Here is a 26,212-nt window from a genome sequence, read left to right as displayed (position 1 = left end):
CTCTATTACCCACAGGGTGAAGAAGATCCTTCTTAAACTGTCCCTGATGTACATTTTTAACCTTATTCCTAATAGCTCCCCTGAAAACAGTCAGTGTGAAGTCACACAGAATTCTCAAGATATGTTTATACCTCCCTGCCTTTGCACATACTAATCTCTGTGCTAGACCTGTCTTCCTCTGCCAATCAATCAACATTTTACCTGTCCTTCCCCAGGTCCCAATTAAATGCAGTTTCTGTGAAGCCTTTCCAATCCCAGGCCACAGTATTTTCTCCATTCTCTCACTAGGACCTACGACATTCTCCCACATGTCAGAGCTAGCTGTGTTGTGTGTCTTCCTTTGCTGCTTCACTACAACAAGGTAAGTCGGTATCTCATATTTCCAACACCTGTCCTATTATCTGGAACACACAAGGCATTAAAACATTTGTGGACGCCTACTAAATTCCATTTTATTTGCTGCAGATTGAGCCTTATCCCACTGTTCTGCAGCTGGTGTTAATAACAGTGGCTACCCATTAAAGAAAATAATGTGCCAGGCCTTTATATAAATGCTTTTTCATACATAGTGAGTTTGAATTGTGGTCCACAAAATCTAGAAAATCATGCAGAAAATGCAAGTAGTAAATTAAAAAAATTTTTAATGTTTATTTATTTTTGTGAGAGAGAGAGGGAGAGCATGAGTGGGGGTGGGGCAGAGTGAGAGGCAGACACAGAATCTGAAGCAGGCTCCAGGCTCCGAGCTGTCAGCACAGAGCCCAAGGAGGGGCTGGAACTCACAAACTGTGAGATCATGACCTGAGCCAGAGTCAGACGCTTAACCTACTGAGCCACCCAGATGCCCTGCAAGTAGTAAATTTTTTTAAAAAAGTCTTAAATTGTACTCAAAACCAAGCCTCTCCCTCATTAAATAGTTGGTAAATTCAGCCTCAGATATTATTGGGGCTTCCCTCTTTCATGGTTGTTCTAAGACATTGACACCACACTGGAACATTAGATAAGCCCCTTCTGTCTTCTTGCATATGTCCAGACTGGCTCTCTCTAGGATGCCTGGGTCTTAGCCTACATGGTCTTTCACAGTGGCAGCTTTGCTGTTTTGCATCAGGCGGGGGATAGAGAAATTTTTGGTGAGGAGTGAGCCCCAGTGCACGGGAGCAGAACTGGATAAATGCACCACGTGGGACACCTTTCCTTTTCCCCAGAGGCCTCCCCACCTGCTTTGGGTGCTGCAAGGGAACGGGGCTCTCTTAGGATCCACAGATAATTGTGCTTTCCACAGTTTGGGAGAGTCTCCTCTCTCTGGTTTGCCTTACTGCCTCTCAAAGGCATTATTCTCTCCCTAGAATAATGTCTGGGATACCTGGGGTAATATCAAGCATGCTTCAGGCTTTAAGGATTTAAAGCTGGAAGTTAGGAAGAGTCTTGATGATGACACCTGCCATGGCTCTATGTCACAAAATTGAGTACAGAGAAAAGAAAAGAAAAGAAAAGCAATATTTTGCCACCATGCATTATTTCATTTCTCTCTTACAGTCAACTTGAAAGCTTAGAATAATTATACCCATTTTACTGAGGGGGAAACAGGGGTTGAAATTATACAACTTGGCCCAAGGTCAGACATTTAGAAGGTGGCTGGGGAGGTCTATATGATGCTGGAGCCCAAATTCTTTCTATCGCACCGTCACTACTCAGGAGCTAATGGAAGCTAGCCTGTAATTAAACTTTTTCTGCTGTTAATAACATTATTAGTTTTATTATGATTATTGTCTTTCATTTATTGGACACTGCCAATGTGCCATGCACTAGTCTGAACATCTTACATTTGTGAAATCCATTAGTCTGCACACTCATCATGAAGTACACCTAGCATTTCTTAAATTGTTCCATGAAACAAGTATTGCAAAGAATGCTAATAACTGAACCAAAAATGAATAAATACAAGTAATATTTTTTCTAAAATATATTTAAAAATTTTTTATTTTTTATTTTTAAATTTTATTATTTATTTATGTATTTATGTATTTATTTTTAAAATTTACATCTAAATTAGTTAGCATATAGTGAAACAATGATTTCAGAAGTAGATTCCTTAATGCCCCTTACCCATTTAGTCCATCCCTCCTCCCACAACCTCTCCAGCAATGCTCAGTGTGTCTCCATATTTACGAGTCTCTTCTGTTTTGTCCCCCTCCCTGTTTTTATATTATTTTTGTTTCCCTTCCCTTATGTTCATCTGTTTTGTCTCTTAAAGTCCCCATATGAGTGAAGTCATATGATTTTTGTCTTTCTCTGACTGACTAATTTCACTTAGCATAATCCCCTCCAGTTCCATCCACATAGTTGCAAATGGCAAGATTTCATTCTTTTTGATTGCCAAGTAATACTCCACTGTATATATACACCACATCTTCTTTATCCATTCATCCATCGCTGGACATTTGGGCTCTTTCCATACTTTGGCTATTGTTGATAGTGCTGCTACCAAAATGGGGGTGCATGTGCCCCTTCGAAACAGCATACCTGTATCCCTTGGATAAATGCCTAGTAGTGCAATTGCTGGGTTGTAGGGTAGTTCTATTTTTAGTTTTTTGAGGAACCTCCATACTGTTTTCCAGAGTGGCTGCACCAGCTTGCATTGCCACCAACAATGCAAAAGAGATCCTCTTTCTCCGCATCCTTGCCAACATCTGTTGTTGCCTGAGTTGTTAACGTTAGCCATTCTGACAGGTGTAAGGTGGCATCTCATTGTGGTTTTGATTTCTATTTCCCTGATGATGAGTGATGTTGAACATTTTTTCATGTGTCGGTTGGCCATCTGGATGTCTTCTTTGGAGAGTGTCTATTCATGTCTTTTGCCCATTTCTTCACTGCAATATTTGATTTTGGGTGTTGAGTTTAATGAGTTCTTTATAGATTTTGGATACCAACCCTTTATCTGTTATGTCATTTGCAAATATCTTCTCCCATTCTGTCGGTTGCCTTTTAGTTTTATTGATTGTTTTCTTCGCCATGCAGAAGATTTTTTTTTTTCAGAAGCTTTTTATTTTGATGAGGTCTCAGTAGTTCATTTTTGCTTTTGTTTCCCTTGCCTCTGGAGACGTGTTGAGTAAGAAGTTGCTGCAGGCAAGATCAAAGAGGTTTTTGCCTGCTTTCTCCTCAAGGATTTTGATGGCTTCCTGTCTTACATTGAGGTCTTTCATCCATTTTGAGTTTATTTTTGTGTATGGTGTAAGAAAGTGGTCCAGATTCATTCTTCTGCATGTCGCTGTCCAGTTTTCCCAGCACCACTTGCTGAAGAGACTGTCTTTATTCCATTGGATATTCTTTCCTGCTTTGTCAAAGATTAGTTGCCATACGTTTGTGGGTTCATTTCTGGGTTCTCTATTCTGTTCCATTGATCTGAGTGTCTGTTCTCATGCCAGTACCGTACTGTCTTGATGATTACAGTTATGTAGCTTGAAGTCTGGGATTGTGATGCCTCCTGCTTTGTTTTGTTTTTTTTTTTTTTTTTTCAAGATTGCTTTGGCTATTCAGGGTCTTTTCTAGTTCCATACAAATTTTAGGATGATTTATTTGTTCTAGCTCTGTGAAGAATGATGGTGTTACTTTGATAGGGATTGCATTGAATATGTAGATTGCTTTGGGTAGTATCGACATTTTAACAATATTTGTTCTTCCTATCCAGGAGCATGGAATCTTTTTCCATTTTTTTGTGTCTTCTTCAATTTCTTTCATAAGCTTTCTATAGTTTTCAGTGCATAGATTTTTCAACTCTTTGGTTAGATTTATTCCTAGGTATTTTATGGGGTTTTTTGTGCAACTGTAAATGGAATCGATTCCTGATTTCTCTTTCTGTCGGTTCATTGTTGGTGTATAGGAATGCAACCTATTTCTGTGCATTGATTTTATAACCTGCAACTTTGCTGAATTCATGAATCAATTCTAGCAGTTTTTTTGGTGGAATGTTTTGGGTTTTCCATATAGACTATCATGTCATCTGTGAAGAGTGAAAGTTTTACCTCCTCCTGGCCGATTTGGATGCCTTTTATTTCTTTGTGTTGTCTGATTGCAGAGGCTAAGACTTCCAATACTATGTTGAATAACAGTGGTGAGAGTGGACCTGACCTTAGGGGGAAAGCTGTCAGTTTTTCCCCATTGAGGATGATATTAGTGTTGGGTCGTCCATATATGGCTTTTATGATCTCGAGGTATGCTCCTTCTGTCTCCACTTTCTTGAGGGTTTTTATCAAGAAAGGATGTTGTATTTTGTCAAATGCTTTCTCTGAATCTATTGAGAGGATCATATGGTTCTTGTCCTTTCTTTTATTGATGCGATGAATCATGTTAATTGTTTTGCAGATATTGAACCAGCCCTGCATCCCAGGTATAAATCCCGCTTGGTCGTGGTGAATAATTTTTTAAATGTATTGTTGGATCCAGTTGGCTAATATCTTGTTGAGGATTTTTGCATCCATGTTCATCAGGGAAATTGGTCTATAGTTCTCCTTTTTAGTGGGGTCTCTGTCTGGTTTTGGAATCAAGGTAATGCTGGCTTCATAGAAAGAGTTTGGAAGTTTTCCTTCCATTTCTATTTTTTGGAACAGTTTCAAGAGAATAGGTGTTAACTCTTCCTTAAATGTTTGGTAGAATTCTCCTGGCAAGGCATCTGGCCCTGGACTCTTGTTTTTTGGCAGATTTTTGATTACTAATTCGATTTCCTTACGGGTTATGGGGCTGTTCAAATTTTCTATTTCTTCCTGTTTCAGTTTTGGTAGTGTACATAAAATATACTTAAAAATTTTTTTAATGTTTATTTATTTTTGAGAGAGAGACAGAATGTGGGTGGGGGGAGGGGCAGAGAGAGAGGGAGACACAGAATCTGAAGCAGACTCCAGGCTCTGAGCTGTCAGCACAGAGCTGGATGTGGGGCTCGAACTCCTGAACTCTAAGATCGTGATCTGAGCCGAAGTCGGATGTTTAACCAATAAGCCACCAGGAGCCCTGAAAACATGCTTTAATATGCATAAGGAAATGTCAAACATGCAGTCTTTATTATATAGTCATCTGCCTTTTAAGACTGTCGTGTCATTTTTTATAATAGCAAAAGATTGGTAACATGTCTAGTAAGGGTTGAAAAGCAATGGTACTTCCACACAATGGGGTAACATAATGCTGTTAGAAGAATGAGGAAGATCTCTTTGAGCTGATATGGAGGGATCTCTAGGATTTTGTGGAGAATGCAAGATATGAAGGCATTATATATAGTATGTGCTGCCTTTGGGGTAAGAAAGAAGAGAGGTATGTATTTGAAAAAAGCTATACTGGAAGGATAAGCTAAAAATTGATGAAAATGGGATTGGGAGAGGAGAATAGAATTGAGGGAATGAGTCGGAGAAAATAAGGATAAAGATGAATATTGATTTTTGAAATATATAAATACTTTACACTTTTTATAAAAATTGAACAAAAAACCCCCTAAAATTTAAAACAAACAGAAACATACTACACAAAGAAAAGAGTTTAATTAATATTAGAAGACAGTACTATATATTCTTAGTGGAACATATCCTAAGGACAAAAAGAATTACCAAAACCTTGAATGTCATTCAGTAGTTTTATTGTTAATAGTAAGATTATATTATTATTTTGAAACTATGTTATGTATATTATAGGACGAAACAAATCAGTAATTACTGTTGTCATGTAATTAGGAACCAAGATTTGTTTTTTTAGGAACCAAGACTTTTAATGTATCTGAATTAAATTTAATTAATTATGAATGAATTAACTTAATGTAAAAAAGCATCTGAATTAAATCACTAATGTTGCATTTTAGTTAGAAATGCCAATTTTAATTAATGATTTGTAAATATATGTATCTCTTAGTTCCAGTGAATGAAAGAGACTGAACGCAACGATACCTCAGTAGTAATGAGCATCCCAAGTCCACAGATTTTGTTTTCTAAATACCCAACAAAAGGAAATGGAGCTTCTTAGAGAAGTGATTGATTTCAGGTCTGGGTTAGGGAAAATACAAAGCAAACTTGTTTCAGAAAACAAGTAACTGTTCAAAGACTAATAGGGGATTGTCAAAAGGAAAGAGCAGCCAGCTTGAAGGGGCTCCCATTGGCCAAATCTGGGACAATTTAAGTATCAAAAAATGACGATAATCAAACATGTCAAATATTTAAAAACCCACAAGGCCCTTATAATAATCAGATAAAGCTAAAATAAACAGACAAAACATTTCTGTTATCACTGGATGTGATATTCTAATTCCTAACTTGGAAAATTGGTACTTGAAAACAAGAATATTCCCTGATATTCAGAAGAAACTATGGTTCCCTTGATGAGAAAAGTTGTCCCTTTTGTGTGACTGCCAGACAATAAGTGTAGAAGAAATAGAATTCAAAAATTAATGTTTTACAACTCTAATATGATCATTGATTCAGGGAAGGCATCACTGATGTTAAAATCATTAGGGGAACAGATGATGGAGAACTAATGAGTCACATCATGATGAATGACGTATCATGCCCATAGGTTGTTTGCTATTGACAAAAGGGAGAAAATACCTTTACAGAGGAGAGAGATCTGGCTATCACCATTTCAACTCAGTGATCAAACTTGGCTCCGTCAACAATGGGATAACAAGACAGTAATCATATATACCTCCTGAGGAGGTATGTGGCATCACCTATGAAGAAGTATTGCCAAAAATCTTTAATCTGAATATAACCAAGCCTTTAGTTCAAAGTTCTAGTTTATAGAAGATACATTGGATTAGAGGAATAAGTCAAATGAAACCATGAAGAAACAATCATACAAACTCAGGCTGTGGAATATTCTACAAGACAACTGGGCTGGTCTCTTTAAAAAGACAATGTGGGGGCGCCTGGGTGGCGCAGTCGGTTAAGCGTCCGACTTCAGCCAGGTCACGATCTCGCGGTCCGGGAGTTCGAGCCCCGCGTCAGGCTCTGGGTTGATGGCTCAGAGCCTGGAGCCTGTTTCCGATTCTGTGTCTCCCTCTCTCTCTGTCCCTCCCCCGTTCATGCTCTGTCTCTCTCTGTCCCAAAAATAAAAAAAAAAAAAAAAAAAAAAAAAAAAAAAAAAAAAAAAAGACAATGTGGAAAAAAGATGGGGGTTTGGGGAGTATCAGGAGAGAACCAAGAGACATTATAGTCAGATTTAGTGGGTGATTCTTGACAACATCTTTAGGGAAAAACAGATATAAAGACATTCTAGAGACAAATGGGGAAATTTGAATATAGACATGGTAATCAATGATATTAGAAAATTATTTTCAGTTTTGTTCACTATGATTGTAGTACTGTGGTTACATAGCAAAACCTCTTTATGCTAAAGCATTTAGAGACGAAATGCCATGAGGTCTTTATACTGAAATGGATTCAGATCCCCACCCCACACCACACACATAATTAAAACAGATATGGTAAAATCTCGATGGATGTTGAATCTAGGTTCAAGTATTCTTTGTGTTTTTCCCAGCTTTTCTGTATGTTTAGAATTTTCATAATAAGACGTGTATGTGTGTGTGCGTGTGCGTGTTTGTGATGCTATGCTGTATTTGAAAGCAGTGGAAAATTAAATGAGACGTACCGGATTCCTGAACTCATGAGTTAATGTATGTCACCTACTGAATAATTACTGCTCTGGAATAGATATTTTATAAATTTAAGTATGAACAATTTTAATATTTTGTTCTATGATTTTAACTAAAATGAAATAAACATGGTGTAATGCCTTTAATTTTCTGTTCATTACATGGTTATTTAAATACCTACATAAAAAAAAATACCTACATAAAATTTGATCACTTCTTCTAGCCACTTTTTCATTGGTGGGTTCAAAGCACAGTGTCATTTTATCTCTGGAGTCCTAAAACGGCTTCATCTATGTCTTGTCCTTTAAAAAACATGTTCTGTAGTCAGAGGTTACTACAGTGGTGTCTATAGTCAAATCAGGAACACCAAGAATAAATTGAATTATAAAATATTAGAATGATTTGTAATTTTGTACTTTTATCCATGGTTGAGATATTACTGACAATTCCAATTGGGAAATAGACAAGATTAATAAAAAATACTAAAAATGGAGACCGTGCAAAGTTTCTAAAACCCCAAACAAGTTCTCATAATTCTTATTCCTGGTCTTTAATTTTTGTTATCCTTCTTCTGTCCTTCTTATCTGGTCAGTAAAACCCCAGATATTCCCCACCCCACACTTTCCTTTTGTGTACCTGTCCATCTTGTCACAGCATCCATGTCCTCCATCATCTACCTTCTGGTTCCCATAGACCTCGTCCTTCATCAAGGTTCCAGTACTTAAGCCAAGCCTGAGGGGGTGGCTTCAGGACACCAGATACTACTCAGCCCAGAGTGAATGATTTCTACTCAGCCTGGTTCCTCTTCACACAGAAAAAGCTAACACTGGGAATTCCCTCATCTATACTTGTGGAACAAGGTGGTTTCATTTCGTCTGGGTGTCTTCACACTTCCTAGTAATTCTTGAGTTAAACTCAATTACTTGGGTTTGGTGAAAAAATTAATTTTCTACCTCATGGAGAAACACTGGGGAAAAGCTACATTGAAAAAGATACAGATATGATAGATGATAGCAGATATAGATATAGTTATAGATATAGATATATAGATGATAGATAGATAGATAGAAATTTGTGTGTGTGTGTGTGTGTGTGTGTGTGTGTGTGTGTGTGGTGTGTGTGTGTGTACCTCTAGCCTTATTCTTCAGTTTAGATTGGTGGAGTTACTATCTGGATGTTTTTTTCTGGATGTTTTCTAAATTTCACCTGTGAATTCCTTTCTTGCTTATATCCAGACTATAACCCCAATCCTTTGGTATAGAAGAAAGAACATAAACTTTGAAATTAGCCTTATCCTGTCTCACTAGCTAATGTGATCTTCTTCACATTAAGTCAGAGTTTCCTCAACTCTAAAATAAGAACAATAATGCATGTGTGATAGAGATGTTGTGGGGACTGACAAGGGAAGTACCTGTCAAAATACCTGGCAGTTAGCAAGAGCCAGCAAGTGTCAATTTCCCTTCCCTGGCTTTCTCGCAGACTCTGTAGAAGCAAGTTTTTTTCTCTTTTGTTTTTCTCCCATATTTGGAAGCAGACCCCCCTACCCACAGAACTGCTCTCCGAACCAGCCTCTCCACCCCCAAGTTGCCCCCTTGCTGCTCAGTGTTCTCTCTGCACTCAACTTTTAATTCTGGCCAAACCTTTGGTGAAATCACTGTGGGGTTCTGCAGGGTCTATTTGCAAGACCAGACAACGATGGAAAAGCAGGAGGATACTGGGGAATCAGGCTGAGTCGGGGGAGATGCATTCAAGAACAGCAGATCAGTGGCTTTGGTCGCTGTGGTTGGAATGAAGTCCAGAAAAGGATGCAGAATTTTAAGGGGAAGAAATCTAAGCAGAGGGTCATGGCCAGTCTCAGCACCAGGTCGCTGACTAGATCCCACGGAACTGGGGGCCAAGTAAGGAGAACTCTTTATGGAAGGCAGTAGGTGAACCAGAAACCTGACACAGAAACCAAAGGGTGTAGGGGGATTGAGTAGTGTTTGTTCTTTCTCAAATCAAGGACATAGAACACAGTGTCATGGTAACCACGGATCTGGGAGAACACCCATCATTCTGTGTCCCATTAAAGGGCATGAAGGTCCCCTCTGACAGGGATGCAGGACTTGCTGGCCCTCTCCTAGTAACTTTTCAGCTCTCATTTCCCTGGAGTTGGAGTTAAAACCATACATGCATCCGACTTCAGCTCAGGTCATGATCTCACGGCTCATGAGTTCGAGTCCCACGCCAGGCTCTGTGCCGACAGCTCAGAGCCTGGAGCCTGCTTCAGATTCTGTGTCTCCCTCTTTCTTAGCCCCTCCCCCACTCACACTCTGTCTCTCTCTCTCTCTCAAAAATAAAGATTTAAAAAAAATTTAAAAAAAAGCATACATGCAAACTTAGGAAACCTTAAAAACTGGGGTTGTCTTTGTTTTTGTCTTTTTGAGAGAGAAGAAAAGGGATGAGCAAAACTGTCTCCTTTTTGTAGCAACTCTGGGTGAGAAGCAAAGACTAGGCAGGAGGAGAGGTAATAATCATTTTCGGAGGAACTCTCTGTCTCTACAACCTGCCTGAATGGGGAAGCCAGTTCCAACATACACACTGCCGGGGGCAGAAGAGGACAAAGTATTCATTGATTGAATCCTGTTACATTGTCATGGTCTCAGAAATCGTAACAGAAGCTGACTCTCTGAGGTCTGACAGTTGAACTGACAGAAGACTACTTTAGCAACACTCCTTTTTCAAACCAACACCTGGCAAAAATTCTTATCCCTGGAGAATAAATTCCTTTTCTACTCCAACCTCAAATTCTACATTAGCCTACCTGATGAGAGTAGCTATGTCCTCGTTTGGTAAACACAAGCGAGGAATATTATGTATGAATGTTTCCTAGCTCTTCTCACTTGCACAAGGAACTACTCTTATCTTGGCCACCTTAGGTTGACGTGAGGCCTCACTGCAAGTGACAGGCCTGGTACCTCAGGGAGAGGGGTCTGCTGGCACAGTGGGCATGAGGGGAGAAGGTGGTTGATGGAATCCCGAGACAACACAGTATAGCAGAGAAACATGGACTTTGGAACCCATGATTCAGGCCAAGTTCAGGCTCTGTGAGCCTCTGCTTTCTCTTCTATTAAGTGGGCATAATAGAATCTAATGATAAAGCATTATATGTTGTAGGAATCATGAGACGATGTATGTAATGTAATAAGCACAGGGCTCGGAAAATAGAAAATGCCTAGAGTATGTTAGCTCTTACTATCTCCCTGTATGGCCAGAGTGATTTTGTCTCCCATTTATGAGGTGACCACTTGTCCCAATTTGCCTGAGATTTTCCCCTATTTGTAGCTAAAACTTCTCAGTCCTGGATAAGCCAGGGGTGGCTGGTTACCCTACTTTTACCACACCTTGGTGATACGCCCGTCTCAACCTCAGCTCCCACGCCTGCCAGCCCCACGGCAGAGCCGATGATCCTCTTGTTGGGATCTGTGCTGAGGTACCTGGGATGGATGCAAATGCCAAGAGGTAGTTTAACCATCATTTATGCTTATATTTAAATTATTTCCCCAGGCACTGGGCAGGTTAAGGTTATAAAGAACAAGACACAGGGGCGCCTGGGTGACTCAGGTGGTTAAGTGTCTGATTCCTGATCTCAGCTCAGGTCTTGATCTCAGGGTCATGAGTTCGAGCCTCCCATTGGGCTCTGCATTAGGTGTGAAGCTTACTTAAAACAAACAAACAAACAAACAAACAAACAAACAAACAAACAACAGGACACAGTTCCCACCTCACAAAGGAGATGTAAGAGACATAGGGGGTAAAACTGAGGAGGAAGGAAGCGCTTAAGTGTGAACTGAAAAACTGAAGTTGTCTAATTGTTCATAGGGAGAATCCTCCCTCCAAGGCTGATGAGCAGATCAGCTACAATAGAGAGGCCACTTTAACTCAACGCCAGATACTCCCACTGGAGTCTGGAGACAGGGCTGTGGTTGGATTGGAGGTGGGTAGTGCACAGTTAGAAGCTCAATGAGGTCCTTTGGAAATTGTGTGTATGTATCATGGGAGGTGGAGGGACAGTCAGAAAGGTCTTTATAGAGGAGGGAACAAGTTGCTCTTCGAAATTATGTGTGATTTGCTGATGGGGGAAAGAGGATATTCCGGGCAGAAAAGACAGCATGTGCCAAGGCCCGATGGCGCTAAGCAGCATGGGAGAATCTGGGAAGGCCTATCTTTTGCTCTGAGTTGAGTACAGAGTTCAAGGAAGGGAAAATGAGAAATATAACCTTGTAGAGGTCACAAGGGTTAGATAGAGGCCTTGCAAAGGAGTTTAAACCTGAAGGGTAATAATAAGCAACATGATCAGATTTCTTTTCTGAAAGATCTCTCTGGCAGCTACAGTGTGGGGGATGGATACGATGAAAATGAGACTGTGGACAGAAAACCAGTGAGCAGAGATTTGTGACAGATCAGCCTCACAAGGGCACTGATAGGAGAGAAGTGATGGAGGAAGGGTCAACAGGCCTTGACGGATGAACAGAGGAGGAGAGTGAGGGGGAGAAATCTAGATCTAGATCTAGATCACTGGGGCTCTGGCTCCAGTGACTGGGAGAATGATGGTACATTAATAATCCTGGCTCTGTTACTTATTTACTGTGCAACTGTTCCTGAGTAGCTCTGAGCCTCAGTGTCCTCATCTACGAAAGGGTGATGGGTACCTAACTCATGGTGTTCTTGTGAGGACCTGACCGTAAAGGCACTCGTAAGTGCCTGGCACATTAGTGAGTTCTCTATGAGTGCTTGATACATAAATAGATAACTCACAGAGGAGTGTGTGTGGGAAAAGATGGGATCTCTTTGGAACATGTACCAAGTGCCAGGAGCCCCCCAGGACATTGCCATTTGGCAGCTGAGAACAGACTTGGAACTTTGGAGCAAGGTCTGGACAGAAACAGATTTTATGGGTGGGAATTACCTCCGGAAGAATGTGTAAAATTGCCTAGAAATGTTGTGCAAATAAAGGAGAAGAGGACCAAGCAAGGTAACGTGAGGGACAACAACTTCTCAGTTGTTGGCTGAGGTAGGCTTTTGAGAAGAAAAGAGGAGCTGTCTGAAAAGTAGGAGAGCCAGGGGAAGCCACATGGGATGCTTCAGAGGTCAAGAGAGACAAGGACCTCTGTGTCATAAGGTGTAGTTCATGTTTCAAGACCTGAAGTATAGGAAAGTAAGAAGGAAAGAACAGGAAGATGGGAGGGTGGCCACAAGAATAACTGAAATATCCAGGAGTAAGTCATGGGTATCATGTTCACCAGGGGGCGCCAAAGACCCTCCGTGACTGGCAACAAGTGCCTCTGAATTCCAGCTGCTGGGGCAGCCTTGTTGGTTTCCTTCACCCCTGCCTGTCAGCCAGGTGGCATGCCTTTAGTCAACGAACTATCAAACTTCCACGACTCTGCTCTTCCTGTGGTGTGTGGAGAATGATCCCATCCATTTTTATCTCCTACATAATTTTCACATTTTTCCACTCTCTTCACCTACATTGCCGTCTCTCCACTCCAAACCTCTGTCTTCTTATAGGAACTGCTTTCTAAATAATCACTCTTCATTCCTTCTCGATGCCCCACCCACCCAACATGGTTCTTCCTGCTGCAATTTATTCAAAAGATGTGTCTCCTGGCACCTCACCAGCCCACAGTATTGGAATTCGAGGGTAGTAGTTCCTGGAGCCAGAGATTGCTGGGTTCGATTCCCACCTCAGCACTCACTAGCTCATGCTGCAACTTAGGGCAAGTTCCTTAAGCCGTCTGTGCCTCACTTCTTCATCTGTTAAATGGAGATTAGACTTACTTCATAGGACATAATGAAGACAAAATGAGTTGTTTTCAGTATACTGTTTGGCATAGTGAGTGTTCAATAAATGTGAGCTATAATTAAAGCCTTTAGGATAAAATTACACATCTTTATTGTGGCCTAAATGCTCTGCCTGTTGGTCTAGCTCTGCCTTCTGGTCTTACCTGGAAGCACTCACCCTTTCATTCATGCTGCTTCAGCATTCTGCAGTTTATCTCCACTATTTTTTCTGCGGGCAATGTTCTGCCCGTTTCCCCTCCTCCTGGAAACAGCACAACACTTCTCATCCTTCTGAGATGTCAGAATGGATCTGAGCTTAGAGATCTCTCAGATAAACACCCTCTAGGCTTTTTACCAATCTTTGCATATTGTGGGGCTAGAAGTACTTACAGTTTTTCTTAAAAACTGTGATTGGGGGCACCTGGGTGGCTCAGTTGGTTGAGCATCCGACTTCAGCTCAGGTCACGATCTTGCGGTTTGAGTTCAAACCCCACATCAGACTCCCTGCTGTCAGCCTGTCAGCGCAGAGCCTGCTTCAGATCCTCTGTCTCCCTCTCTCCACCCCTCCCCTGCTTGCACTCTCAAAAACAAACATAAAAACAAAAAACAAAAAACAAAAAAAACCCTCATTTGTTGCCTAATGTCGTCCCCACCCCCATAAACTAGGGGGCCAGCAAGCTATCCCATTCAGTGCTGGAGATCAGCTAGCAGGATTTTGCAGAGCTTGAACTAAGCTTATGATCCAGGAAAGGGGAAAGAAGCAAAGATGTGAGATCATCGAAACATCAGATCGGTTCCCTACCAGTGGCATACAGTAAGGATTAAGTGTCTGGGACGACTGTCATGCCCTTATCTTGGAGCCCATCAGCACCATGTACCATGAGAGTTAGTAATTCAACTCTATTGACAGAGCAAGCTTCGTGAAGGCAGGCAGGGCTTGTTCTCTATTTTCACCTCACATCACCCGACTTTGGCAGTGTCTAGGTCTATTGACCTAATAGTTTATTGAAAAATAAGAGGCAAGCCGGGGAGTCCAGAAAATGTTGACTGAATAAAAGCTCCCACAGGAGCCATTAGAGGCAGTAGAACCCATGGCTTCAAGAACTGGGAAGAACACGGGAGGAACACCCACAGGAAGGCTCCACGTTTGTGTCCCTCTAGTCAGGCTGGAGATTGGTTATGCTGGAAGACAGGAATTTCAACCAAGGTAGCACTCATTCTGACGCCTGAAATTTAATAACATGCTGAAAGGGTACTATGGGATAGAGTACACCTGGGGCTTGGATCAGTAAATTAATCTAAGGTTAAAAGTAAATCAAAGGACAGAATGGCCCAAACTGAAGCAAAGGTCAGGGACCACAGCAAGGATTATCAAAAACCTGAGTCTTGGGAAATCCATACACATTTGCAAATGGCCCAATGTGGCAGGGTGGGAAGTGTTAACGCAGGTCTACCTCTGGCTGTTCTGCAATCCAGGCAATGAGCTCCCTCACCTTTGCTTAACTGCCTTTAGTGGTGTTCTCAGTTTAGGTTGAGGTATACTAAGGTAACACCAAAGACACTACGTTGGAAACTCACCTTTTGATGGTTAAAATTCATTTTCCCAGACTATAATAAAAGTCTTAGGAGTACATGCACAGAAGGGGATGCAGCCATACTGCCTTAAGATTCTGCAACTAGCCTCCCCCAAACTAATCCAACTCAAACCTTGTATTTTTGAAACAAGATGTAATCTTGCACATATAGACATGCATCATCTCAATGTTTATTTATTCCTTCTTAGATTTAATTCGTATCCTACCTCCACAACAAACTTTATTAAGAACATTCAGAGCTTCCTGGGTGGCTCTATCAGTTGTGTCCTACTCTGGATTTTGGCTCAGGTGATGATCTCGTGGTTCAAGCACCATGTTGGGCTCTGCACTGACAGCACAGCATGAAACCTGCTTGGGATTCTGTCTCCCCCTCTGCCCCTCCCCCACTTCCTCTCAAAAATAAGCCAATAAAAAAGTATGTCCAGGGGCGCCTGGGTGGCTCAGTTGGTTAAGTTCCAACTCTTGATTTTGGCTCTCAGGTCATGATCTCAGTTCATGAGATCAAGCCCCATGTCAGGCTCCACACCAGGAGCACAAGAGCCTGCTGGGGATTCTGTCCTTCCCCTGCTCATGTTCTCACAATCAACATTAAAAAACAAGTGTCCAAATTTCCCAAATCTTTTCTATCACTCCTCCTGAGGACCAGAGCTCAAAGAAATCGAGTTACTGAGTTCCACAATTAAGTTGGCTAAAGGCCAAATCAGGGGTCTCCTCTCCTTTAAACTAAGGGCTTTCCAAAAATCTTAAAAAGTGGTTCTCAACCCTAACTTGTGCATCACTGTCTCCTGAACTTCCAAACATTGCCCAAACCCCAATTTAATGAGAATTCATAAAGACAGTATCCCAAAATTATTACAGTATTTTAAGAAAGCGTTACTGGAGACTTAGTAGGTGGTAAGGGTGGAAAACCCCTTGCTATAGTTCAGTTTGCTTCCAAAATCTTCTCTACCTTCTCCAAACCAGATTATACCCTACACCTGGTTTCTGGCAACACTTATGGCAGAATAGACCATTTTCTCTACATTAACATCCAGACCTTACATCAAGTTTGCTATGATGGTCTGTTATACTAAGCTATAAAGGTATTTTACTTTTGTGGTTAGTCCCCAGTTCCAGAACCCATGTATCACAGTACCCTGAACTATATATACAGTCTCTCGTTAAGACAGGGCATTAAATTTACGGAGGTTTAGTTTTTTTAATGTTTTTTTTTTTGGGGGGGGGGAGGGAGTAGTGCATGCCACGTGGGGAAGGGTTAGAAAGGGAGACAGAATCTGAAGTGGACTACATGGGGCTTGAACCCATGAACCAGGAGACCATGATGTGAGCTGAAGTTGGATGGTCAACTGACTGAGCCACCCAGGTGCCCTGAAGATGAGTTTTTATCATCTGAATTTGGCAAAAATTGCTGGATTGCATTTTATTAATAAACTGCAGGGCTCTGTAAATCTGGAATTTGAGGGTAAGGAGAAAATTTCAAAAGCAAGCACAACTGCCTTCTCAAGTCAGATGCAGAATACAAAAAAAATACCTGCCATTGGCTACCATCCATTCCGTTTACATTTGGTGTGTTCAGGAAATAATCCACATAGAGCACTAAAGAGGAAAGCCTCAGAACCTATCTTGAGTTCTAAACCTATGAAGATTATTTCTAAGGATTACTTTACAAAAAGCAGATGAATTTACCACAGGAACAGCCAACCTGGTTTAAAAACTAAGAGACAATCCAACTATAGGAGGGCTCTTCTGTTTTGTCACCTCAGGAATATTTTCCTCAAATTTCTCAATTATATCATGCTCCTTTTGTAACACTACAAAAGCAAACGCTATTAAGGTAACTCAAAATTTGAATAATATTTTCTTTATTTACAAGTTAGAATCAACAGACAAAGAAAGACAATCCAGGGGACCAAATGGGGAGATGACTGAAACCCCCAGGGGCCCCAAATGGAGCAGAAGGAAAAGGGAAAACAGAGTAGAAAAAAAAAAGTCAACGTAAAAAAAGAGCTCCCCCTTTTTCCCTCCCCATGGAGGCTGAGGGGACCATGGCCCCACACCCCTCAGCCTTACCTAGCTTAAAATAAATTAGAACAAACAACCTCAAAACAGGGCCTTTACAAGTGAACAGGGCAGCTATGGCCTCAGGTAACCCCATATCAGGGCCTTTGCCCACTCCCACCCTGTACCCCTGCCCCACCCCAGTCATTTTGAATGGGGCTCTAAGCCCAAGAGGTCACTCTCAATGTGGCTGGGAACTCAATCTTATTTTGTCCATTTATGTCCCTCCTTCAGTAAATGTCCCTGCACCCCTCCCCCGTGCAGAGCCAGCTCTCCTACAGTGGGGGGGAGGGGGATGAGATGAGGAAGTGTCACAGCAAGGGGGGGAAAGGGTGGGGCAGGGTGGTCTAGGGGTCCGGTCCTGCGGAGCCTCCTGCCCCATCTGGCCTGGCCCCTTAGCCTGAGTCTGAATCACTGGTGTCTGAAGAAGAGGATGATGAAGAGGAGGAACTGGAATCTGAGCTGGAGCTGGAAGCGCTGAGGCGTGACACTGCTACTTGCTGTGCCGACGATGAGGACTCCGTTTTCTCACTTGCTGCAGAATAAGGTTGAAGGTTAAAGAGTAGAAGTCTGATCTCCATTTATCAAGAAGACTAGAGGGGAATATAGCAAATTTGTGCTAGCTTTCAGGATACTCACCTTTCTTGGGGGGCTTTTTGGTGGAATTGAGCTGCCCACTAACATCCTGTAACCTCTTTTCTAGTTCCCGCTTCTTTTCCAAAGCCAGCTCCTCCTTTGTCTTTCCCACAGGTTTCTTAATGGCTAGAAAAAGAAACATTTCAGGCCTAAGACTGCAAGTATCTAGTTGTAGTGCACCTAGTGTTCTCAAGTTCCTTTCTTGAAGAGCAGGAAGTGACAAACATATCCCGCCTCCCTGGAAGTGGACAATCATGAGTGCATCAAGCATACCTGGCTCACTACCCCTTCTCCAACTACATGAGGATTACTAGATTAATGTGGTACAATTTATTTCATACTCACTATAGGGCTTCCGAGGTTTCTTTCTTAGGCAGGAAAGGACATAGCGCTCAAGCTCTCGAAGCGTGGATGGCTTGAGGGTTTCAAAATCAATCTCAATCTCTTCTGGGTTCGAGTCACGTAAAGAAGGCTCCCTGGCCTGGATTATGTGCACAACTCGACCCAGTTTCTCCCCAGGTAATTTGTTGATATCCAAACTCAACTGCCGTTTTTCATCGTAACTCATGGGTCTGCTTTCTTCTTCTTCCTCTGAATCATAGCCTGTAGGCAGGGCAGGTGGAGCGGTCTTTGTGGCCTTTTTGGGCAGTCTACAGGCAAAAAAAAAAGTCAATTAGGGAAGCATCACTAACTCCCAACACATTCCCACTGTCCAATTCAGTAATCCAAACTCTCTTTCGGAATTATACAGGCCAAGCATTTTACATTTAATCTGGGCTTTGAGAACTAGACATTGGTATACTGGCCCGAATCCATCTTTTTGCTCCCTAAAACGCTACTAACACACACCACTGCAGAAAACGAGAATTGTATAGACTGGTATGGAGAAAAGGAACAGACAAACTAGGGAACAAATCAGGCCTGCCAACTGTTTTGTGCAAGTAAACTTTTATTGGCGCAGTCATACCTATGCTTCCATGTGGTCTTTGGCTGCTTCTTCTGCATGACACCAGACAAAAATCTGTTTGTTACACCTGACCACTTACAGAAAAGCTGTGCTGCCCTCTGGGTTAGATAAAACTCGGCAAGGAGTGGGAGAAAGCATCCTCCCCTGGAGATTACAGAAATAGCCAAGCCCATCTCTGCTTCTGACCCTCTCAGAACTTACTTGGTGCCACTTCCTCCAGAAGGTCCAAAGCCAGGGGGACCTAGTGTAGCAGCACTGCCACCCCCACTGCCACTTGCTTTCTTGGACTTCTTGGGCTGAGATGGGCGAGGTGCCCGAGTTCCCTTGTCCTCTTCATCAACCCCAGCTCGGCCGCGATGCTTCTCTGCCTTCCGTTTCTTCTTTTTCTCTTTTTTTTCTCTCTTCCGCTTTGGCTTGGATATTGGGCCTTGGGACAGGGCAGCCAGTTGTTCATGTACTGCCCGGAGCTGGAGAAAAAAGAATCAGGTGCACCATGGGAAAAATAAAGTAGAATCAAAAGGAGTTAGAGGAAAAAAAGGGCAAAAACAGGGCACCAACGTCTTACAAAATAAACTGATTATAGTGACAAAATACCTGTTCCTGTAGTTCAGCCAATCTATGAGCCCTTTCTTCCTCAGAGTCTGAACTTTCACTCTCTTCTTCTTCCTCTTCATCCTCCTCATCTTCTTCCTCTTCTTCCTCAGAAGAGCTCTCACTGCTACTTTCTTCGCTGGAGGACTCTGAAGAGGATTTGGCCAACCCAGGTGGCAAGGCAGTAGAGACTGGTAAAGGCCCTGGTTCCAGTGGTTCATCTGGCATCTTGGCATAACGGAACTCAAATACATCCTAGGAGTAAAAAAGCACATTCAAAACCATGCTAGTGAATTGTGCCCTGGTATTTTTTTGAGTATATTTGAGAAGGCACACATGAGGGAGGGGCAGAGAGGAAAGAGAATTCCAAGCAGACTCCACTCAGTCAGCAAATTGTGCCCTGATTATACCCAGCCAATTAGCGATGTAGTTGGTATAGTTCCAGTTTGTTAACAATGCATACTGAAAGATCCTCATAATGAGGTTGTGTAGCAAATAACAAAACCTCTGCCCAGACCCATTTGTTCTTCAAATTTCAACTGTGCCACTCACCTGCAGCTTTCGTGCCATGGCCACAACATCGTGGTCTGGGGGATTGTACTTATAGCAGTTGGAGAACATAAGCCGCACATCAGCAGCGAACTCCTGTGCATCCCGGTAATCACGATTCTCCATCTTCCGCTGCAGAAGGAGGCAGCATCAGAAGCTGCACAGGCAGGGAGACTCACCTTTCCCTGCCAACCCCAGACACCACAAGAGTAGCCCTCTCTTGAGAGCACAATAGGGATGACCTTAAAGATCTATGCCCTGGGGTTCAAGTTTGAAGTCAAAGAAATTTGGGTGGGTTGAAGAAATGTCTACATCTAGAAAAAAAACCATTTCTAAGTGATAGGGGTGAGTGACCTCTGACTATCCTTCCAACCCCATACTCCCCTAACCCAATGCTCCGAAGTAGGACTTAAACGTACATGGATAGGATTGATCTAAAGACAGAACTCACCAGTTTGAAACTCCAAAAAATACAAACTCAATTATCAAGTACTTAGCCTTCTGCTCCATTACCATTTTGTAAAAAATAAAATACCAAGAATCAAGACTGCTGTATGCCCGTAAGTGACCGATTGTTTTATTGAGCCCAAAGTTCCAATCACTGCCTGAGCATCCCATCTGCCCCATGCAGTGGGTACCTTGACAGTGCTGAGGTCCATGGGGTGCTTAATGATGTCATGGTAGTCATGCAGGCCAAGGGCAGAAGCGTCCACTGGTTTATAGAAAGGCCAGGCATAGGCAGCATGCTTCTTAGAGAGCAACTCTTTCAAAATGCCATTGCAATGTTTTAACTGTTCTGACAGCTTTCCTTTCTTGGAACTCTGGTGTTGTTGCTGAGAGTCAGGTAAGTCTTTGCGTGGGGGCTTGATAGGGCGGCCACTCTCTCTACGCATAGGGGGAAGACGTGCTGCCTTAGGCTCCAGACTCCCAGGGGGGCTAGCTGGGGAACCAGGAGCCAGGATGGCTGTAGGAGTAGGTGTGGTAGTATCTGCTTTCCGCTTTACGCCTTTTTTCTGCAGAAAAAAAACACAAGATGGGAGCCTTTTACCCCAGGGTCCACCTCATCCAAGTCCTTTCCCTTCCCAACGCCCAAAAGAACTCCACAGATCTGTTACCTTGGCAAGGGGCTGGGCTGGGGGAGCTGCAGAGACTGCAAGGAGCGGGGGTCCAGCAGAGTGTAAAGACTTGAGAAGGGGAGAAGAGATGACCGACGGATGGGGAATGTTGAGAACAGTGGTAGGTATCTCAGGTGGTGGAGTATATAGGGCTGTGTGAGACACAGAAGAAACAGCAGGCACCTGATGGGCACTTGTAATACTGCCCTGGAGTGCTAAAACAAAAAAAAAAGTAATAAAAAAAGATTAGTTCTATTACCTTCTCTGTCTTTTGGTCTCCATTAGCAAAACTGCCTGCCACTCTTCCTACCTGCCAATTTGGCCCCCTTCTTGTGGCTGTTCTTAGGGATGGTCACCACAAGCTCTTGTTCCTCTTGTGGCATCGATGCTACTTTCTGTAGAAAGATCTTTTCTAATGTTTGTGCCATCAGGACAATATCATCAGTGGGCTACAGGGAACAAACAGAAAGGTTCAAATGCCAGCTAAAGACAAACCATTTTCCTGAGAGGAATTCCTAGCCCCAAGTATCAAAACTACCCACCTGCTCAGACAGACATCTCTGTCATCAAGTACTGAAAATTACCTACACTGGGCCACTTATTTCCATGTTCCTCCCCAATTCTGTCCCTCAAAACACGGTAAAGAAAAAAATTCAAAAAATAAGGGAATGAGAACGTCAAGGAGAATAGATTCTGCTCTACTCAGCTCTCTGGAGGTTTCCCTTTGAGAAACAGGGCCACCATCCCCAAGTATGAAAATGTTCTACTTAAATAACCTTTACCACTAGATCTCTGAAGCCACATCACTTGTGTTCCGTGGTATCCTTTAGAGTTCAGATTTTCTAGATCCTCCCTACTCTGAAAACACCTTCCACAGTAAAAAACAAACATTACGCCAGCAAAATATCTAGCAATATCAGAATCATTCTCTCTCCATCCACTAATAAACACACAGAAAAACTCACCTTGTTGTAGATGTAACAATTGGTGAACATGGTGTTAAAATCCTGCATACACTCTGAGGCAGCCCAGTAATAGTTGTTTTCAAGTCTCCTCTTAATAGTACCCATATCCATAGGTTGCTTTATTATTTTGTGATAATCCTAAAGAAAGAAATGCTAGGTCAGAACCACCGAAAAATAAATGCTGGTTTTCCTAGGCAAACCACTGACCCCAGCAAACACGCACATACACACCCCCTATGCATCAAAGTATGTAGTCCCCTAAACTGCGGCCCCAATTAAACTAAGGACAGAAAAATAATGGAATGGGATTCTTAGCACCCGTTGGGAGGCCCCTAGTGCCCTTCTCTAACCACCCACCTCCCTCCCAACTCTGGAAGGTTTCCCATCCTGTGACATTACCTCTGGGGCTGGCTATCCATGGGCTGCATGAGGGAGAGGAAGAAGCTAAGAATTTTGGCCACCGTGGTCCTCTCCCAACCTGGGGTGGGAATCTGTAAAATGGAGCCAGGGCACAAAAGTTAAGGAAGGACACATGGAGGGCACAATGAGAGATGCCAAGATAGCAAGCTGTTGGATCAATAATCACAAAGGACCAAGAATCCAGAAATTTGGTGGCTATCTGCCCTACAGGAGAGAGATGGGAACTCCCTAGGGGCCGCAGCACCTACACTAAGCAGCCCACCTCCACTCACACACATTCTTTTTCATTCCCAATACCGCCCCCCACTCCAATATCCCATCCCTACTCACCGGCAGACCCAGTTTGACTGCATCCACAGGCTGCCTGAAAGGCCATGCAAACTGATGTTTCCACAGAGCCTTCATCACCACCTTGTGCAGGTACTGCAGCTGGTTGGTAACCCGTCCTGGCTTTTTGGGATTGGACACCTCTGGGGGTGGTGGGTTGGCAGGGGTCAGTTGTAAAGCCGGCACTGAAGCCATTGTGGGGCTCTCAAATCCCTCATACAACAGGGAGGGCTTTCGAATCCTTTTCCCTGGTGCTGCTGCCTCTGGGCCCAGCCCCAGTAACCCTGCATTCCCCTCCCCAGGGAGCCTGTGAAATGGGAAACATAATTAGATGTGGTAATTTCATGGAAAACAAAACAAAACAAAACAAAACCCAGTACAGCCAGTTACACTATACACCCAATAAATCCAGGCTTGGAACTTAGTGAGAGGTAATCAAACTTATGGAAATTATTCTTAACCACAACCAATATCCAAACAGTCTGTGGAGCTTTTGTTCTTGCCCCACCTCCCCCCACTTCTAGTTCCTCCATTTTTAGTACACCTATTACCAGCCCACCTTCTGGACTCTTGAAAAACTGTTATCATCTGCACTTCCACTTAAACGAGAAAAAAAAAACCTTCCCAATGGTTTCTGATAACGCACAGCATAGCATTTGAACACCACAAGCTTTAGGGGATGGGACTTAAGCAAAATGGGTGGGGCTGAGAAGCTCAGAACCCAAGCTTCCTCCTCACTAGGGGCTAGGTGGTTGCCATGGTGGTAGGAGCCTGAGGGAAACGGGTGAAAAGAGAAAAGAGGAAGGGAACAAAACAGGGAGAAAATTTCATAAAATGCTGATGAAACACCTAAGAATCCATCTATCTGGGCACAAGAGATCACCATCCTCCCCACAAGCTCTGCTTAGTTTAAAGCAGAAAATGAACCAAAAATCTAACGGAAAACCTTACCAACTTAAAATTTCCGACAAGGAAGGGAGCATTTGTCAGACTTCATAGTCTGGAAAAACACAGCTACCAGACCCCAGAAATTATTCAAATTCATCTCCTTCCCCCAAAGAACTCAAATACAGAGCCGGCCCAATCCCCAGTCAAGGTCAGCAAGTTCCAGCCCAAGAGTGATAGAACACGCCTGACCCCGCCAAAAAAATAAAATTAACGGCTCCCACTCTAGCACCAGACTCTGGAAATCAGTGGCCAAGAGCGATTCAAATTTACACTCTTTGGTACTCCTCAGGACCCGGTGTTTCCCTAGGACCTAACACTGGAAACATTACACCGAGATCTCATTGTTTACATCCGCAGAGCTGGACTAAAAAATCCTTAGCTCCACCCTCTTGCCCAAACGAAACTCTCAAAGCTATCAAAAACATCCCCTCCAAACAAAACGCACGCAAACCCCCGACCCAAAACTGACCCGGTCACTTAAAAGACAAATTCAATGACCTAGTCTGGACAGAACAACCCATAGCCAAAAGTAATCCCTCTACCCTACTGTGGGAATCTCCGTAGCCAGGCTGAGGCTCTATCACCATGGCAACCCTATAGATCAGATGTGGCCACGAAACACCCCAAAAGACCTATGACAAACCGTTGTTAGACGACAGACCCACCACCCGCAGGACCGGCAACCCACTCAACGTCGTCTTTTCCCATTACATTACACTGCCAACCTAGCTATGCCGGGCTACATCACGATTGGACCACGGCGGGAAAACTAACGTATAAATGGACAACCTATACTCCCGCCATACGCAGTGTCTGGCCGTCTACCACCGTTCCCAAACCGCCACCCAACCCCCACCCCCCCCCCCGCGAGCCCACGAGAGCTAACAGTCGCGCCGCGAAACAGCATCGCGCCAGAGTCGGTTCCGTCCTCCCTCCGAACCCGACGTCCCACATTCCCGTGCCGCAACCCAACGTCCCCTTCCCACACGCGGATCGCGGGGACGTACTTGCTGTGGGGAGTCACGTTTTGCAGCATCTTGACGACGGGGAACCGGCACTGCCCTCAGCCGCGAAAAGTCCGGATGGCCTCGGTTCCCCTTACCGCCCGGTCCAGCATAACCCGGGAAGTGCGGGGGGGGTGGAGGGCCGCTGCCCTTGGCCCTCCAGGCGATAACCCCCCCGCCGGGCCGGCGCGAAAACAGTCTTCTTCGCTGCTTCTCGGAGAGCTCCCAGCAGCTTGGCGCGCTCCGCGGGAGGCGGACGGTGAGAAAATGGCGGCGGCCTCAGCAGAGGCGGGCGAGCGAGGGGGGACAGACTCCTCAAACACTAGGACGGCCCCCAATCCCGGACACCGTCGTCAATATTGCCCGTTGTTCATCTGCAAGGATCCCCTCTTCCTGCTGGGACTGCCCGCAGCGGACGAGGTCCCGTTTCGATCTCGGATGGAGGCGGATGAACACGAAAAGTGGTTTAGGGAGCCGCCGCCTCCATCTTTGAAATCCTCTTGAGGGCGGAGTAGAGGGGGTGGACAGACTCCGAGGATTGGGCGGGGCCCGAAAAAGGGGAGCGTCGGGGGCTTCTATGGGGTCTGCACTGTCCGCCGGGGCCGGTCATAGGCCGAGACGAAGGCCATTTCCAAACGGATGGACGTGGATTGCAATGGCGGCCCCCGACGACTCGAAGGCTCTCTATCAGTAGGCAGAATCCTCCAGCTCGTTCTAGAGGCTGCTCCACTCCAGCGCGAAATGGCGCCGCCGAGCCCCGCGCCAGCCCTTTATATATAGGCAGGGAGGAGGAGCTTCGTCGCTCATGCGCGCCACCGTGCTGGAGATTTCCCCCACCCCCTCCGCGCGCGCACGCTCGCTCACGCGCGTGAAGAAGCAGAGTCGAAAGGGGAGGAACACCTCTCCGCGGGAGCGCTTTCTATTGGTTGACTGGAGCGATGACGTCATAAGCTTCATTTCCAAGGTGTCAGTCACTAGGCAGAAGAGTGCCGCATAGACCCATAGGGAACAGGCAACCCGCCACATCTTTGAGCCAATTGGCTGCGCTGTGGTTCGGCGACTCCAGGGAAACAGAGAGGTTGGCATGGGTGCAGCACCCTCTCCCCGCCTCCCCTTCCAACAAAGTCTTCCCAGACGTCCAAGCCCGGTACCACCGGCGACTGCCAAGCTCGGGCAGGTCGTGCCATTCGTAGCTCCTCCATTGGCCACACCGACCGGACCGGAGGGGGCCGCGTGGGCGTAACCAGCCTGGGCCCGCCAGGGTGTGGCCGCAGGACGCCCGGCGGGTTGTTGTTCTCAGCAGAGGCGCCGCTGCAGTGAAGAATCTGAAACGAGGAAGAAGACGCCATCTTAGAACGCGCGGCCTGCTTCTCTGGCAAATAACTAAGGGTTCCCAGAAGTAGCAAAGAAGGGATCTACCGTTCCCATACTCCACAATAAAAAATACAGGCCTGCCGCATTATTAAAAGCCTCCCCGTCTTTCCCCAGTTCAAAAAACCGAAAAACAAAGGCAAAACACTAACAATCTGGGCTCCCAAAGGCTTATCAACACAACCAAATCTAGAACACGTTCCCAAAACTTGCACCCAA

The 26,212-nt window shown here is 44.1% G+C and overlaps 1 protein-coding gene across 3 annotated transcripts; it reads right to left on the bottom strand.

The window, feature by feature from the left end:
• Window positions 1-16,887: 16,887 nt before the first annotated feature.
• BRD2 (bromodomain containing 2) lies at window positions 16,888-24,740 on the bottom strand. Of its 3 annotated transcripts, none has more exons than XM_045497863.1 (12): window positions 24,626-24,740; window positions 22,674-22,977; window positions 21,924-22,061; window positions 21,269-21,407; window positions 20,959-21,173; window positions 20,482-20,856; window positions 19,847-19,975; window positions 19,298-19,549; window positions 18,905-19,170; window positions 18,082-18,386; window positions 17,740-17,862; window positions 16,888-17,635 (listed from the first exon to the last, which is right to left on the bottom strand). In XM_045497863.1, the coding sequence occupies exons 1-12, from the start codon at window positions 24,652-24,654 to the stop codon at window positions 17,496-17,498; spliced, it is 2,415 nt and encodes an 804-aa protein (XP_045353819.1). In that variant the 5' UTR covers window positions 24,655-24,740; the 3' UTR covers window positions 16,888-17,495. The 3 variants fall into 3 exon arrangements, with proteins under 3 accessions (XP_045353819.1, XP_045353820.1, XP_045353821.1); XM_045497864.1 differs by lacking the exon at window positions 24,626-24,740 and adding an exon at window positions 24,344-24,453; XM_045497865.1 differs by lacking the exon at window positions 24,626-24,740 and adding an exon at window positions 22,323-22,414 and having other exon boundaries at window positions 22,674-22,790.
• Window positions 24,741-26,212: the final 1,472 nt, after the last annotated feature.

This window comes from Leopardus geoffroyi, chromosome B2 (assembly GCF_018350155.1).
Source record: "Leopardus geoffroyi isolate Oge1 chromosome B2, O.geoffroyi_Oge1_pat1.0, whole genome shotgun sequence".
Lineage (NCBI taxonomy): Eukaryota > Metazoa > Chordata > Mammalia > Carnivora > Felidae > Leopardus > Leopardus geoffroyi.
This window is presented reverse-complemented; position numbering and strand designations above follow the sequence as displayed.

Bases quoted from the DNA above. Each gene is read 5' to 3' on its own strand.
- BRD2 (XM_045497863.1), bottom strand. From the start codon at position 24,654: ATGCTGCAAAACGTGACTCCCCACAGCAA. The intron at 21,174-21,268 runs GTAGGAAGAGTG...TTTTTGTTTTAG, and splicing joins GAAGGGGGCCAAATTGGCAG to CACTCCAGGGCAGTATTACA. The intron at 19,171-19,297 runs GTATTTTGTCAC...TTTTTTCTCCAG, and splicing joins TGGCTGAACTACAGGAACAG to CTCCGGGCAGTACATGAACA.